Consider the following 16,250-nt stretch of genomic DNA (forward strand, 5'->3'; position numbering starts at 1 on the left):
TTCCAGTAAAACAAACATGTCTAAAATATCACTTTAAATACAGCTTTGTGTCTTTTAAAGTAATTATTTACTAAGCGAGATGGCTTTGTGCCTGAGGTTTTGTGTAAATGTGTTTATCATGTATTGATTACAAAAGCAGCTGCTCAGGACAACATCACACTTATTATGTATTTATAACCACATAAGTCAACTTTTAAAGAGATCATAGTCATTTGCAGCATTCAGTATAGTATATTTCTAGGTTATGGTGCAAAATATCCAGCCAGTTTTGCTGTAGACTTGTGAAAAAATAATAGTAATATGAACAAATGGGCAAATTTGGATTTTGCTAAAAATAGTGAAATCACTTATTTTGATTATTATCAATGTTTGGGTGGCCTTAACTATTGAAAAGGAAGGTTTTGAGTGTTGTTTCAAGGATCTGCTTTTTAAGGTGATTTTTGTTCGAATATTCTATCAGAGTTTTGAGCAAATTCCTGTGTGATCCCTATTATGAACCACTATCGTGACTCATGATATAAATGAAGAATACAAATATAAGTTGGGGCAAGTTTAAACCTGTATGCAGCCCTACATGACTATAGTAACACCGCCCACCTTTATAAAATACATGTAATACACTAAAATATATAAATGAAAAATATAAACATTAATTAAGATAAGTTGAAATCTGTATGCAGTTTTATGGAAGTATTGTATCACTGTCCACTAATGTAAAACACGTAAAACAAATAAATGAAATATATAAACATATGTTGAAACAAGCTGATATCCGTATGTAGTCTTATCCGCCTATAGAAACACCATCTGGTGACACTTCGTGGAATAATGACGTTAGCGGCTCTACTCCTCCCACCTGAGGCAGCTAATCAGCGCGCGTGCTTGAACTACCGCCTTAACTACTCTTATTTATTATATCTGTTCCTCTTACATGGGTGAACCTCAAGGAAGACACTAAAACCTTCCACGGCAGAATTTTTGATATGTCTCAAAAATGTTTTTACTCAAAAGTGGTAAATTAAGAGGGGTAAAAGAGGGTACTTTATTCAAGAGCCGTCAAATTATCTGGTGACAAGTTAGTAAAAAATCAGTTCTCTGGTCCTGGATTGAATGATTAGAACACTAACAGAGTGTAGAAAATCGTGAAAGCAGGAATAATCCAATCTCACTTTCGAATTTCCTTTTCCTAGATAAAATCGATGCGGAGTTTTACAAACAGTACTTAGATAAACGAGACCACCAGCATAACGTACTAAAACGTGTAATAACAGCTATAGCTTTTGTAACAAGTCGTGGCTTAGCTTTCTGTAGAAGAAATTAAGTTTTGGATCGTTTACGAAGGGAAATTACATGAGTGTTTTAAAAGTAATTTCAGACGGCATTGTAATCATTATCTCAGGATGAAGCTCAAAGTATGAAAACGAAACTTAAAGAGCATAGTTTAGTTAGTTAGTTACTTTTAGTTACTTGATGAGTGATTAGTGTATGATTTTGTCAGTTTTTGTTTGCAAATGTCAGTTAGTTCACTACTGTGAATATTAAGTTTGTTTTGATGAAGAAATACGAAATTAGCAAGTAAGAAGAATTTCTATTAAACGTAGTTTATTTGCGATATTAGGTTTAAACGTAGTTTATTTGTTATATTAGGACTATTGGCAAACGTTGGTTACGCTAAACGTGGAACTTGGAATCGAAGAAATAAAGCATTTTTATTATCCTCAAGAGGACTGGACTTTCCACTCTTCTTTTAACCAAACGAAAAGAACAAAAAATCCAACCAATTATACAAATCATTACTAGTATCAGAAATTGGGCTATTTGGGTAATATCAGATCCAAACTCATCTTTGAGATGTCGACATGTGCTAGAGCAAGCTATGTCCTTAAATCGAAACTGAAACTAACCTATACGTTTCTTACGTTTTATTCATAAAGATTAGAATGCACTTTAACATCTCAAGAGGTTAGGTCAGCTTATAAAATTGAGTTAGTCCTAAATACCTATGTTAAACTATCAACGCAAAATCATCTTCATAAGGAAATTATAACAATAAACCAAAATAAAAAGTAATGAGATTCAATAAATTAATATTACAATAAATATAGTTAATTGATGTAACAATAAATCAATAACATAATATACATTACTTAGGGAACCCAGAAATACTACCTTTCTGCTTCAAGTGGTTGTATAAGAAAACTGTTTTGAAAACTTGTTAAATTTATTTGTTCTTTCTAGTCGTGTCTCCTGACCAAAGAGAACTCATTAAGCCCCACCCCTAGAGTGTACCGTCAGAGGTGGGGTGACATCTATATTCGACACATGTTACTGATAAAACTGTGTCTAATTTCTAGCAGTAATTTTTTGATAGTATAACCAAAAATTGATGTTTACAAAAATTAAAATACCTGATAATGTGACAATATAAAATGTAATACGAAGAAAACAGCATGGTAGACATATGTGGGTGTGTCAAACCAACTTTACCGTTTTTACTTTATATCTTCTAAGAAAAACAAGAAATAATAAACTAGATGCACTTGCGCAGAGTCCCCGAAAATGTTCTGTTCCAAGAGTAAACAAAACCAAAATTAAGAGTAACAAATATTTTTTATTTCTTGTTTTGAAGTTCATGTGATGCCGTGTTGTAGCCTACAGAGTGCGTAATTCTGTTCGTGGTTCATGGCATGCGCACGTTTTACTGACGTCACGACAGTACAAAGTGCAACGTTAAGCGTTCCTTATGTGACGTCATTTTAGTGTATAATGATTGACTGACAGACAACATTCTACTGTATAGTGGTGCGAGTAGTTATAACAAGTGGCCCCCTCCAAGCGGCCTCTTGTCCCCTTTCGGGGAAATAACGTTAAATCTTCTGTAAAATCCGAAACTGAAACACGATAAGCGTTTATAATGCAGGAAATTCAAGTAGTTAATAAAGGCTTAGAAAGGAAAGCTACATCAGTCGTTAATATGGTAAGTACAGCAATCATCAAAAAGTAACTAAAACAGAGTGGTTATAACAGGTGGCCCCCTCCAAGTGGCCTCTGGACCCCTTTCGGGGAAATAACGTTAAGTCTTCTGTAAAATCCGAAATTGAAACATGATAAGCATTTATAATGCAGGGAATTCAATTAGTTAATAAAGGCTTAGAAAGCAAAGGTACAAGAATCGTTAATAGGGCAAGGACAGCAATCATCAAAAAATAACTAAAACAGAAACGTCCATGATAATGTGATAATATGTACTTCACTTGGATTTTACTCGGTTTGGTTTATAGTGATTTTCTTTAACTTTCGGGGTTATTTTATATGTTTTATTTTAATTTAACTGGGTTTTTTTCTTTTATACTTTCTAAAGGTAACACTGTCCAGCTTTGTGCTAAAACAAGGCTCACTTCGCTTGTTGATCTGAACTTTGAATCCATTGTTTGTAGTTCACATTCTATTGTTGCTCCGGACTTTGAATCAATTGTTTATAGTTTGTATTCTATTGTTGCCCCGGACTTTGAATCAATTGTTTGTAGTTCGTATTCTATTGTTGCTCCGGTCTTTCAATTGTTTGTAGTTAGTATTCTGTTGTATTAGGCTTACTGATTATAATGAACGAATTACTACTGGTTTTGTCTTTGATAATATTACAGTATTTGTTTAAGTGTTCTTTAATGTATTTCAGAGCATTACCTCAACAGAGGTCTCTGCTGATTCACTTTGTTTCCTTTGTTTGAGGCTGCCATAACTTTCAGAATTTACCGCAGACGTTCGCTTTAAGGCAACGTGTTAAGAAATTGTTTACTTGTTGGGTTGTTAGTTTGGATTCTCCGAGGGAGTTGGAGTTTGGGGCATTAAACGAAGTAGATTTACAGTAAAATCCGAGCTTCACTTGGATTTTACTCTGTTTGCTTTTACAGTGATTTTCTTTAAATTTTCGGGCTTATTTTATGTTTTATTTTAATTTAACTGGGGTTGTTTTACTTTATACTTTCTAAAGGTAACACTGTCCAGCTCTGTGCTAAAATAAGGCTCACTTCACTTGTTGTTCCGAGCTTTGAATCCAGGGTTTGTAGTTTGTATTCTGTCGTTGCTCCGGACTTTGAATCCAAGGTATGTAGTTCGCATTATATTGTTGCTCCGAACTTTGAATCCAGGGTTTGTAGTTTGTATTCTATAGTCGCTTCGGACTTTGAATCCAGAATTTGTAGTGCGCATTCTATTGTTGCTCTGGACTTTGAATCCAGAGTTTGAGATAGGGGTTTGTTATAAGAGTGACAGTTTTTCAGCTCAAAATTATGACCGGCTATATGAAGCTTATGTAGCTTTGCTTTAAAATTCTAAAACCAAGAGATTTCTTGTTCCCAATACAATGTTTTCGATAAGTCTCTAAGTTTATTAAGATCAGGCGTACTAGTAGGATCAAAAAGCATGATTATTGTTACGGTTTCTTATGAATTTCGCGCAAAGTTACACGAGGGCTATCTGCGCTAGCAGTCCCTAATTTAGCAGTGTAAGACTTGAGGGGAGGCAGCTAATCATAACCACCCACCGCCAACTCTTGGGCTACTCTTTTACTAACGAATAGTGGGACTGACCGTCACTGTATAACTCCCCCACGGCTGAAAGAGCGAGCATGTTTGGTGTGACGGGGATTCGAATCCGCGAATTGCGAGTCGAGCACCATAACCACCTGGCCATGCCGGGCCTATATTGTTATGGTAAATTGTGACTAGTAAGATACGAGTCAGATGTTCGATTTGTTTCACGTACTAATAACGGCGTGAACATACTAGCACGTTTCTCTAAACTTGTTATCTTACTAACAGTCAAGATCACGAAGGTTTGTTTAACTACGAGTCAATTTCGAAATAACTTCATAAAGACTGACACGTGGTTAGGAGGCACTTTTAAGGAACAGACCAGAGATACTTACAACGATGTTGTCGTATATTATATATATCAAGCGCTTGAGTGGTTTGAACGTACTTTACAGAAAAACAAGCTTGCAAATAAAGATAACGTCACGTTGAGGAAGTTCCTGACGTGTTCATTTTCCTTAGGAAGTGGCTAACTTAGTCACCACCATTGCTAGAAAAATGTTTCATAGAAACGGCTGTTCCTTGTTAATGAGTGAAACGGCTTAAGAGATGATTACTTTCCAGGATCCATATCCTTAATTTTAGCCAAGAGATAAAACAAATCACTGTTGTGAGTCGGCTGTCGTTACACGTACGTAAGATTAATTTCGCACTTTTTTGTCCTGTAGTTGATCTATCTTAAATCAATTAAAACCTGCATTTGATGTATTATTTACAAAAGCACAAAATATGATTATTATTTAATTTTCATACGATCCTATTTCTTTCACCTCAAGATTGAACTTTAATGTTAGAACTTGTAGATACAACTGTTTTACATAAACCTGCTTTCGTCGTATATATTGTGCCTGTCTATCCTTCTACGAGTCCCCTGGTGGGGTTAGCGGTAAGTTTCAAACTTGCAAGACAAAATCCAGAGTTCGATTCCTTTCAAAGCGCAGAGCACAGCTAGTTTATTGTGTATTTTTGCCTCTCCGTGGCTCATCAGTAAGTCGGAAGCTTTGTAACGCTAAAAATCGGGTTTCGATACCCGTGGTGGCACAACAAAAATAGCCCACTATATAGTTTTGTGCTTAACAACAACAACGAAAAAACCTTCTATGAAAAATAGCTTAAAAGTAGTACTAATATTCTGTACAAGAAAATATAATTTTTAACCCTTAACTTTTGCTTAAGAAATTGTTAGTGCTCTTGTAACTGATAAAATCGTCAACTGTAAAGGTTCTCTAAACCTGATTAGAACAGTTTGTATCCTTAAATTGTAAGAATGCGGATAGTGTAAAGTTTGTTGGATAAATTCGTGTCAAAATTTATATTTAAAAACAAAATGTTGTAAAGTCACTCCAAATGACTAAACGGCCAGCGTCCCTTCAGTAAAATAATGATTTATTAGTCAAGTATAACTGAAAATAAATCATTAAAAGAAAACGTAGCAAGAATGTTATTCATTAAAAATAACAAGATAAGAAAACCTATTTTTTAATGATTTGAAAGGTAAATCTATTCATTAGAATGATTTCTAAAGATAGTAATGCACTTTCTCGAAGACTGCCTCATAGTTATTACAGCTTACGTAACCGCTTTGTAAAACGAGCTTTAAAGTGAAAAGCGCGTGTGTTAAAATGAAATTAATGTAATTTGCAGTTTTTGTACTTGAAACAGGGAAGTCATTTCAGATACTGGTTGGAAGTAGCTTAGAACAGGAGTCCAAAGGCTGCTTAGGCCTCGAATAAACTTCCCACGAAAAGAAGAGCACCGGGCACTGATGGATTGTGGGATTTGCAAGCACAAGCTGGGAAAATTGTAAAATGAAAGCAGCTGCACAAACTACACATTTGAGATATGTGTATAGGTAAGAAAATTAGCAAGTGGTACAGAACACAGGGGCAACTACCCTCTGTCTCTAAATAGTGCTCTTATTTTTAAATCTATATTGGAATTATCCTTGTTAAAAATTAAACGACTAAAAACTAAATTTTCATTACTTTTCTTGTTGTTACTTTTGTTAATATTGCTTTTGTTATTGTTACTTCTAAAACATACTCACCTCCTCTCACACCACAGCTATTACTCGACTGCCAGGGTTTCTTCCTTTGCCCATATAAGCATTGAGCTGTCTCTTGACACTCTCCACCTTCGTCAATGCACCTTCTATCCTGGTACTGCACATAAGCACCTCATCCAGATACTAGTATTACTTTTTCTCAACGAAGCATTCATTAACAGGTTTCTCTGTACTACGACTGTTGAAGATACTTTGTGCGTTCTTTATGTCACCTAGTTGCATTGCTCAACAGTCAGAGGATCACATATATTCTGCCCAGTGGTGTTTCTCCAGGGGGCTCTGAGGCTACACTTGTAGGCGATCCTTGACATTCTGGAAAGAATTTATATTCGTTTTCCCATCACCTCCCTTTATTTTGTCGGCTTATCAGGAGGCCAAATTGGGATCAGCTGCCTCCAGCTCCTTTTCTTCGGTTGGTAAATCGATTATGTGATGTTTTGAGTCTTTCCCCAGTTGCTTTTAAGTTTGCACTTTCCTTGATGGTGGAAAGGGCTGAGGGTGAATACTTAGTTATCCCCCATCCCCTGTTATTGCAGTTCATGCAGGGAGGTTTTGTGCACAGTTATGCCTTGTCCACCACGTTTGTCGGAACAACATACTTTAGCCTACCACCGCCAGGTGGATGCGTATTTCTCAAAGAATAGACCTATTCCTAAAAATTTGGGGCTCCAATATGGAGTCTGTGGTCAACCTGAATAGATCACACTTTTCTAGGATTTATCTGATCCTAACTACAGTGCTAAGATAGTTACCATCCCCCAACATTTGTTGGAAGCCTCTCAATGATTGCCACATCAATTTGATGACGAATTGGGATCATTTTTAGCATCTATCTTGGTTCGATTGTCAGCTTTCTCAATTTTCCTAGTCTCTTGGCTGGTATGTTGTTAAGATTTGTGGTGCATATTTGCGTTGTTGGAGGACGTTTGGATACCAGCTGCTTCTCTATGTGAATTATATGAGGCCCCGTTTCTCTGACCCTTGATTTATGCAGGTGTTCCAGAGTCTTTGGAATCAAGGGTTGATGTCGCCCATCTGCATTCATCCCTGTCGTCGTTGGCTTCTAGGCTCCTACAGGGTTCATAGTTCCACCCCTATTCGAGTGTCCCAACCCCTGGCATCAGCCCCTCGGTCTATTGGTACCCAGAATAGATTCCATCCATAGCTACAAGGTTCCTCTGCTTGGTTGGAATGTTGCCAGTGATGATGGTGCTACTGTATGTCTTTGGGGTCTGTGGGGGCTCAGTTTCGAGAATTTATGGAGGTGTGTAAAACCTTTACCACGGATTCATTAGTACTACAACAGGTCCTTGCATTGGGATTAGTCATTCAATTCACATCTTCACCATCCAACCTGTAGTGTTTCAGCCTCCCACAGGTCCTTGGATTTTGGAGCTTTTTTCAGGCCTATCAGAAATTTGTTGGTCAAGGGGTCAGTAGAGAGAGTCATTCCAGTTCATCCAGAGTTTTTATTCCCATCTGTTTATTGTGCCCAAAAAGACAGGAGATTGGCATCCAGTCATATATTTTTCTCGTCTACATCAATTATTAGATCCTTTAAGGTTCATGATGGAGTCATTCCTCACTCTGCATATCTTATCTGCATTTTGTTCACAAGAGTCAGGTGCTGCAGCTCACGGCTCTGCCCTTCGGACTAGCATCGGCACAGTATTTGCTCTGCCGAATCATATGAAGGTGACGAGAGAAAGCTTGTGTACACTCCATTACATGGCACCATCTCGTTAGGTGGCAGAACGTCACACCCAGATTCTATTTTCAGAAGCAACCAAGGCAGGCTTTAGTATAAGAGCCAAGAAATCTATTCTCACTCCACCACAATGTATCGTCCATATGGGTGTCTTTTTCAACAGAAATCTCAGTCGGGCTCAGCCAACTCCTATTCGGCTCCACACTATGGAACAGGCAATCTGACTCTTACTTCCCTCTCTTTCTCCCACTGTGCAGGTGGTTCTTTCTCTTTTGGGAGGTGGGCATCACGTTAATCCTTCATTCCTTTGGGACGAAAGCACATGAGATCTCTTCAGTGGATCATGATTAGCAATTCATTGGATTTCCCAGTTTCCTTATTGACAATCAACATCTTCAATCTCGAGTGGTGGTTAGATCGGAACAATACTATGATAGATGTTCCTCTGGTACCACCTTGCCCAGAGATCCATCTCTTCACAGATCCCTAGCTTCAGGGGTCAATGATCAGGGTCTATGGATGGACGATGAGGCTTCCCTACACAATGTTTTAGAACTTCTTGCTGTTCAAAGGGCGATGTCTCAAGGTCTGGACTTATTAAGGGGCAAATCGTCATGATTCACTTTAACAATTCTATGGGGCTGCCTTAGATTTCCCATTAAAAGGGCACTCAGTCCAGATTTCTTTGTTTTCAAACCTTGGATCTTCTCTATTGGGCCCACGCCCATCATATAACCCGACTAGCTTGCCATGTTCCAGGGATGATGAATATAGTGGCAGTTCAATTGTCTTGATTCAACCAGATTCCCCCGACAGAATGGATGCTGCATCGGGACACTGATGATCAATGAATTGGCCACTCAACTACTGGCATTTTGGACTCTGGTACCTCCTCCTCGGGCATTGGCAATAGATGCATTCAGTCAGGACTGGATGGAATTGCACCTTTTTGCCTTCCCACTGATTTATATGTTACTCAGAGTACTAAATGTGATTTGTTCAACCTATTCTCGGGTTCTGTTGATTTCACTAGACTGGCTAGCTCAAACTTGATTTCCATTTCTGTAGTACCTTCAAGTGTGCCCACCTCTATTGCAGGTACCACGATCCGACATTATACACCCAGCCATCCTGAAGCACAAGCTTCATGCATGGAAGTTATTTGGTTATTCACACGGCATCGGGGTTTAACTTCTAAGGTTGCCATGTATTTGTTTGTCATTGCATAGTTGATGAACATTTATGAACAGAAATAGTACAAATATCGACAATGGTGTATTATGAGGAGATTGAACCCACTTCATCCGGAAGTGCCAACCATAACTCGTTTTTTGACCTGGTTCTTTGACAAGAGTTTTGCATCTTCCACAATTGCATGATATAAGGCAGCCTTATCGACTACCTTTAAATACTCGGATGAAAATTATTTGAGTCCCCAGTACTCTTCAGCCGGTTATGTTGTTTAGGGTTTTTCATCCCAAACGACCATTCCAGTTACCTAACTGGAATATTAAGGTGGTATTACATGCTCTTTCTTAACCTCCATTTGAACCCTTAGCATCATGTAACATGTTTCACCTTTTCCTTAAGGTTTAATTTTGTTGCTGCTGGCTTGTGGATGTCATTGGTCGGAGCTTTCTGCATTGCATGTGCACAGGACGCTTTCTCATTTTACCTATGTCATCCTATACCCAGACATGTCCTTCTTATCTAAGACACTGGCAACCAGGAAATGGGATAAATTATTTTCACCAATTCATCTGACCACTATTTCTCACATCTATGACTGATCGGATCTAGATTGTTTTTTATATCCAGTGAGGACCTTGAAGTGTTAGGCTGCCCACACTAACGCCTTTAGAGGTGCTAGACAACGACGTTTTATTTATTGGGATTCTTCAGTTTCCGAGATTTATCCCCAGTTACTTTGTCGAGGTGGGAACGAAAATTGATCCATATTGCTTATTCAGGGCTCTCTTTGGAAGTGATGAGACTTTTTCGAGTCACATGTCATTAGATAAATCACATTTCTATGTCCTTAGTGGCCCAGTTGACTTGCCTGCTGGAGGACATTGTGTCAGCTTGTATGTGGATCTCCTCCAATACTTTTATCCCACATTATTTGCATGATCTGGTAGTATCTTCCTCTGAGGGTTTTTGACTACCCCCTGTAGCTATCTTAACCACATCTGCTACATTATAAGAGTGAGTATCTTCATTACTAAAATTGTCTCTTCTTTACTTTCCAGGGTCCCTTACCTCTTTTCATAGGATCCCACCTGTGGCGAGTGTTACCCAGGCAGACGTGCTTTTATCAAACCAATTCCACACTAGCAATCAATATACTTTATCTAGGTTGCAACAGGCTCTGTAGAAATGAGGTATTCTACAAGACAGCATGAGCAGACTATCATGAGTAAAGCATAAGCGGATCCTGCCCCTCCCTTCCAATCATTGGATTGAATAAATTGGAGATATTTGCTTTTAAAACTTTAAAGAATTTGGTTCACCTATTTCACTGTTTCTAGAGCATTGTTCCTCAGAACTCTCTAATGCGCATTACTCCCCCCCCCCATATCTTACTAGTGGAAGTAGAGAGTTCTTACCACACCTGGTTTCCGGTCACTGGGTGGTGGACAGAGAGTATTCCTCCAGAGTGTTTGAGTGGATTTCTTTCACTCTTGTGGAAGAAGGCAAAGTTGGGTGCTCTCGTACATGATCCTGGATGTTTTTTTTTTAAGATGCTAATAGGAGAGGCACCAGTTGAGTTGAGCATGACACTTCTTTTTGATCAATATTGGTTCAGTACATTGATAATGAAAGAGGGTCTGTTGTCTCCTCTTAATTCTGATCGCAGAATTGTCCCATCCTGGATCCATGGTTGAGCACAGTTTGTTACATGTACTACTAATAATTCTGGGGGAGAGTGGAATTTACCTTGCCCAAATGGTTGGGGAGAAAGGATGAGTGTTCATAATTCCACACCGAATTAATTTTGTTTCTTCAGGTTCAGAAACGCATACACGATCCCGTCATTCCGAGCCTGAAATGTTGCGTTTCGAGCTCCTTCAAGTTGGGGAGAATGTTTGTCCACTTCAGTGTTTCTTATCTTCTCATCGTAATTCCGGTGGCTCGGAACACATCACTCTATGGCTTTAGGTTAGGATCCACTCATACGTATATATATATATATGGATTGCAGTCCAGTTGCCCTAGCCACCAACGTGGGATTTAGGGACCATGGCCGTATAATTCCAACCCTAAGCAGTGGAACCTTGGCTATCTGGTTGAAACCTGGTCAATAGTGATGATAGATCATGTAAAAGTTCACCAGCAGTGCATGAATTAGTTTCTGATTGAAGAGCATACCTGTTCTGGATGTATTACGGTTCTTTCTCCCACTAGGGTGCTAATCGTCTATTGACACCCCTAATATCTATGCAGATGCATTCTGTATGGATAATGCACTCACCTACCCCTCCACCTTATTAATGTGGGATTCAGCTGTAGTGTGAGATGAGGTAAGTATGTTTTGGAAGTTCACATTTTCTTAAATCTAAAATGTATTCCCAATAATACTCACCGGTGTTAGAGACTGCGGATTGGGTCAGAGACAATGTTATCTGAATGAGGTGCTTATATACAGTACCAGGATAGAGAGCGCATTAACGTAGGTGAAGAATGTCACGAGACAGATATCGCCAAGGGCAATTAAGTGGGGAATAAAAGACTGAAGCAAACGAGAAAAAAACAGCTCAATGTTTAGATGGACGCCTGAAGGAAACCCTAGCAGTCGAGTAATATCTGTAGTGTGATAGGAGGTAAGTATTATTGGAAATACATTTTCGCTTTAAGAAAATGTTAATTTTTGTTATTGTTGCTTTTGTTGTTGTGTTATTCTCCAGTTAACATTTGATGAAGGCTGTAGTGTTGTTTTGTATAGTATACATATGAGTTTATTACTTCCGGTCTTCATCCGACCATAAATAGTATGTTCAACACTGATCTTGATATGATTCAATCTATTCTCATGTAGCTATACAATTGTAACTAAGCACATATTCATTAATCTGTATGAATGCTCAACACTGATCTTGATATGATTCAATCCATTCTCATGTAGCTATACAACTGTTACTAAACACATATTCATTAATCTGTATGAATGTTCAACACTGATCTTCATGCGATTCAATCCATTCTCATGTAGCTATACAACAGTTACTAAACACACATTCATTAATCTGTATGAATGTTCAACACTGATCTTGATATGATTCAATTTATTCTCATGTAGATATCTTTAAAACGTAAAATGATATGCAATATCAAACACATTGATATCTATAGTATATGACAGGAATCGGCAACCCCAATAACAAGAAGAGCCCTTTTCTTTCAAATTCAGTAAAAAAACAACAAAATACTGAAAGCTACAATGCATGAAACCCCTATTTCAATAATTGGACAGAAGGTAGGTTAAAGAGTTGCTGGTTGACGCCCCCTGGTATATGATCATTATCAGTACATTTTAGATAATAGTGTAACATGGAAATATTCAGTACTGCAATATTCTTCTGTTAAACATCAGTCAGTTTCATCTACAACAAACTAAAAATGTAATAAGAGATACTTTAAAATATCGCACGATTTTACGGGTAGGTTTTTCTTTTCTTTGTGTTCCTATTTCTAATTCCGTGTAGAAATAACTTAGCATGTGTGATGATTTTATTGTAGATTTTTTTGTCGTTTTCTTAATTTTCTGGGTACATCTTATTGGTTTTATTGGAAATTTTTAAAAGTGCAATTAGTTGAACAGAAACAAAATTTTGATGAACCAAATTACTTTTAGAAATAGTGTAATAAACTTATGAAACCCGGTTTTAAAGTGACTGCATTATTTGTTATAAAAAAAAAAACTCTTGGAACTTTGACCTTTGGGATTCATTAAAGAAACTAATCTATAATTCATGTGTTAATCACGGTTAACTCACTCTGAACAGCAGCAACAAAGACCTATTTATAGAGAAAAATCAATGTAACAATGCTATAATTTGCATCAATGGGACGGGAATAGCACTCTGTCTAATTAGTGATTTGTTCTTTCTGTAGAATAAATTCAATAGAGAGTATTTCTAAAAAAAAAAAGGCTTTTCCTCTTCACATAAGCGATTCAGTGTGGCCTAAATGGTTTATGGGTAGGGCTGCGAATGGAGAAGTTCGAAGTTCCAGACATGATGCTGCTGAATAAACTCTGCAGTCATTATTGTTCTTCGGTTTGAAGAAACAAACAAGGCCCTTGTGGCGGTAAGTGCTTCTGACTTATTGCCTTCCATGTGGTCGGTAATTCAAAATTAGCTATATCTGAATCGTACAGATCACCGACTGTTTAAAACACGTGCACAAAAAGTGCCGTTCAGGTTGAAAAAGCCATTTTCCTTTTGTAAATAAAATATTACGTTTTCTTCTAATGTAAACTGTTGCTTTGTTGGTAAATATTCGCAAGGTTGGTTTTCATTCGTCATCACTTGTTATTAAGTTGCAGCAATGAGGTACAAAATGGGGAGTTGATTTTAACTCGTTATTAAGTTGCAGTAATGAGGTACAAAATGGGGAGTTGAATCTAACTCGTTATTAAGTTGCAGTAATGAGGTACAAAATGGGGAGTTGAATCTAACTCGTTATTAAGTTGCAGTAATGAGGTACAAAATGGGGAGTTGAATCTAACTCTTTATTAAGTTGCAGTAATGAGGTACAAAATGGGGAGTTAGATCTAACTCGTTATTAAGTTGCAGTAATAAGGTACAAAATGGGGAGTTGGCTCTAACTTGTCATCACTTTGTTATCAATTTACAGTATTAAGGTATTATTTGTTCTTAGTTTAAAATGCGTAACAACAAACATTACTATTGGTTTAAAATGCACGGTAATGGGTAACAACAAACATGACTATTGGAGTGAATTAACTGTAGTATAATTATTAGAACCTGCTGAAAATGGTGAAATACATAAACTCAATATCATTTTTTTTTAGTAAAAGAAAATTTTCCCATTTTAAGTTAAGTTTTCTTGTATTAAAAGTGCTTAGCCGAAAGTGTCGATAAAGAAATGTATGTAAACGAGCTTTTTCTTTATTTTAGTACTCTTTTATACCGTCAGAGGAGTAAATATGTATACACAAACATATGAGTAAGCTAAAAGAAAAACGGTTTTACTTTATACGTCAAATGTGGACTCGTAGTTATGGTCACCTTTAAACAAAGGTCACCTTACTGCCCATCTGTGTCGTCTGGGGTATGGCGTTCACTGTGTTTAAAGCTTGAAGTGCTAGACGATTGGCTAGCCGAGATCTGTTTGTAGAGTTGAGATATTGTTCATGAGCAGCGTTGATGTAACGACGATACATCTTACACTCTTCTTGTTCTTTAGCTTCTTTTCGCATGTACTTGATCATCATGATTCCAATTCCACAAGAGTAGAACAACAAGACAACGATGATGTACATCAGAGCATTCTTCTGCTTACTCTCGGTCTGAAGATCGTCATTTTCTGATTGGGTGAGATTGAGATTCGAAGAAAGAGACATCAAATATTGTCCTAAAAGTTTGGTTAGGTTGTGACAATTTAAGCGAGAAAGAACGCCATCTGGTGAATCGGTTACGTTGGACATACCCTCTTTCAGCAACTGAAAAAATGTAAAAAAAAAATCTTAGAATTACCCAATCTCTTAGTAAATACAAGTTTTTTACACAATATTGCTCATTATAGGAATTCTACGTATTTAACTGAAGAGACATTGTCGTACAAATTAAACGTTAGCTTCAAGTAACTTATTTAAAAACAAAGATCTATAAAATGGGAGTTTTGTCTAAATTATGGTTTAGAAGAAGTTATTTCATCCGTAATGGAATTACCATATGTTATATTGATAGAAACGGACCTAACTGGTGCGAAATTCATATATTTTGTCTATGTGTATTGAATCATAACTAGGCTCAATATCAATTTCTTTTCTGCTTTACATTTGTTATATTGTAAGCATCGTACAAACAACTTTAGCATTGAATATGTTCGTTATCATTATGGAAACATTCGCACCAGAACACAACCGTATGTTGTGGATAAAAGATTTATGCATGCATCAGATCTCCTTCACCTACTGGGTGTAAAAACCTCAATGATATTATTTATGCAACAGGGGTGTGTGTGTGACCAGCATTCTACAGAATAATTCAGTTTTTCAATGCTTATCACAAAAGCGATTTGGGTAATAACAACAATAAACGTTCACATAAAACATCGGAAGCTACTGTGCAGGGTATTTCACTACCTGCAGGTTTCTATTACAGGGATTATTTGAGAATTGATCACTTCTATCTGCAGCTGCCACGGGTTTGCTCTCGTATAACATACAGAAGCTGATGCTGCTATCGTGAAAAGCATGCTCCAACTGTTAAAACAACCCATCTCACTTAAACGGATTATAGAAACCGAAGTTTTAGCGCGAAATAAATCGATTTGGAGTATGATTGTAGTAGGCGATGTAAGATCTGAATTTTCCGCAATTGCCTGTAGAATATCTGTGGTCGCTTATTATGGATGTATACCAGCTGTAGCGGACAGTACACATAACATATAACAACACCTATCTGAGAGTGGTTTCTATGACGTTTAGGTCAGTAGGGAAAGAACATAAGAACATCTATATGAAGAAGGTCTCTATGACGTCTGGGTCAGTGGTGAAAGGTTTGTTTGTTAGTTTTGAATTTCGCGCAAAGCTACACGAGGGTTATCTGCGCTAGCCGTCCCTAATTTAGCAGTGTAAGACTAGAGGAAGGGCAGCTAGTCATTACCATCCACAGCCAACTCTTGAGCTACTCTTTTA

The 16,250-nt window shown here is 37.4% G+C and overlaps 1 protein-coding gene across 2 annotated transcripts in view; it reads right to left on the minus strand.

Moving 5' to 3' along the window:
* Positions 1–14,480: 14,480 nt before the first annotated feature.
* Positions 14,481–16,250, minus strand: part of LOC111086109 — a 14,324-nt gene continuing 12,554 nt past the window's right edge. For both annotated transcript variants that reach the window (XR_002610865.1, XM_022387682.1), the window contains one exon: positions 14,481–15,050. Coding sequence is in view for 1 of the 2 variants with exons in the window: in XM_022387682.1 (XP_022243390.1) it covers positions 14,619–15,035 (417 nt within the window). In the remaining variant the exon portion in view is untranslated. The remainder of the gene's footprint in view (positions 15,051–16,250) is intronic.

The sequence above is a fragment of the Limulus polyphemus genome, unplaced genomic scaffold (genome assembly GCF_000517525.1).
Source record: "Limulus polyphemus unplaced genomic scaffold, Limulus_polyphemus-2.1.2 Scaffold852, whole genome shotgun sequence".
Taxonomy (NCBI): domain Eukaryota; kingdom Metazoa; phylum Arthropoda; class Merostomata; order Xiphosura; family Limulidae; genus Limulus; species Limulus polyphemus.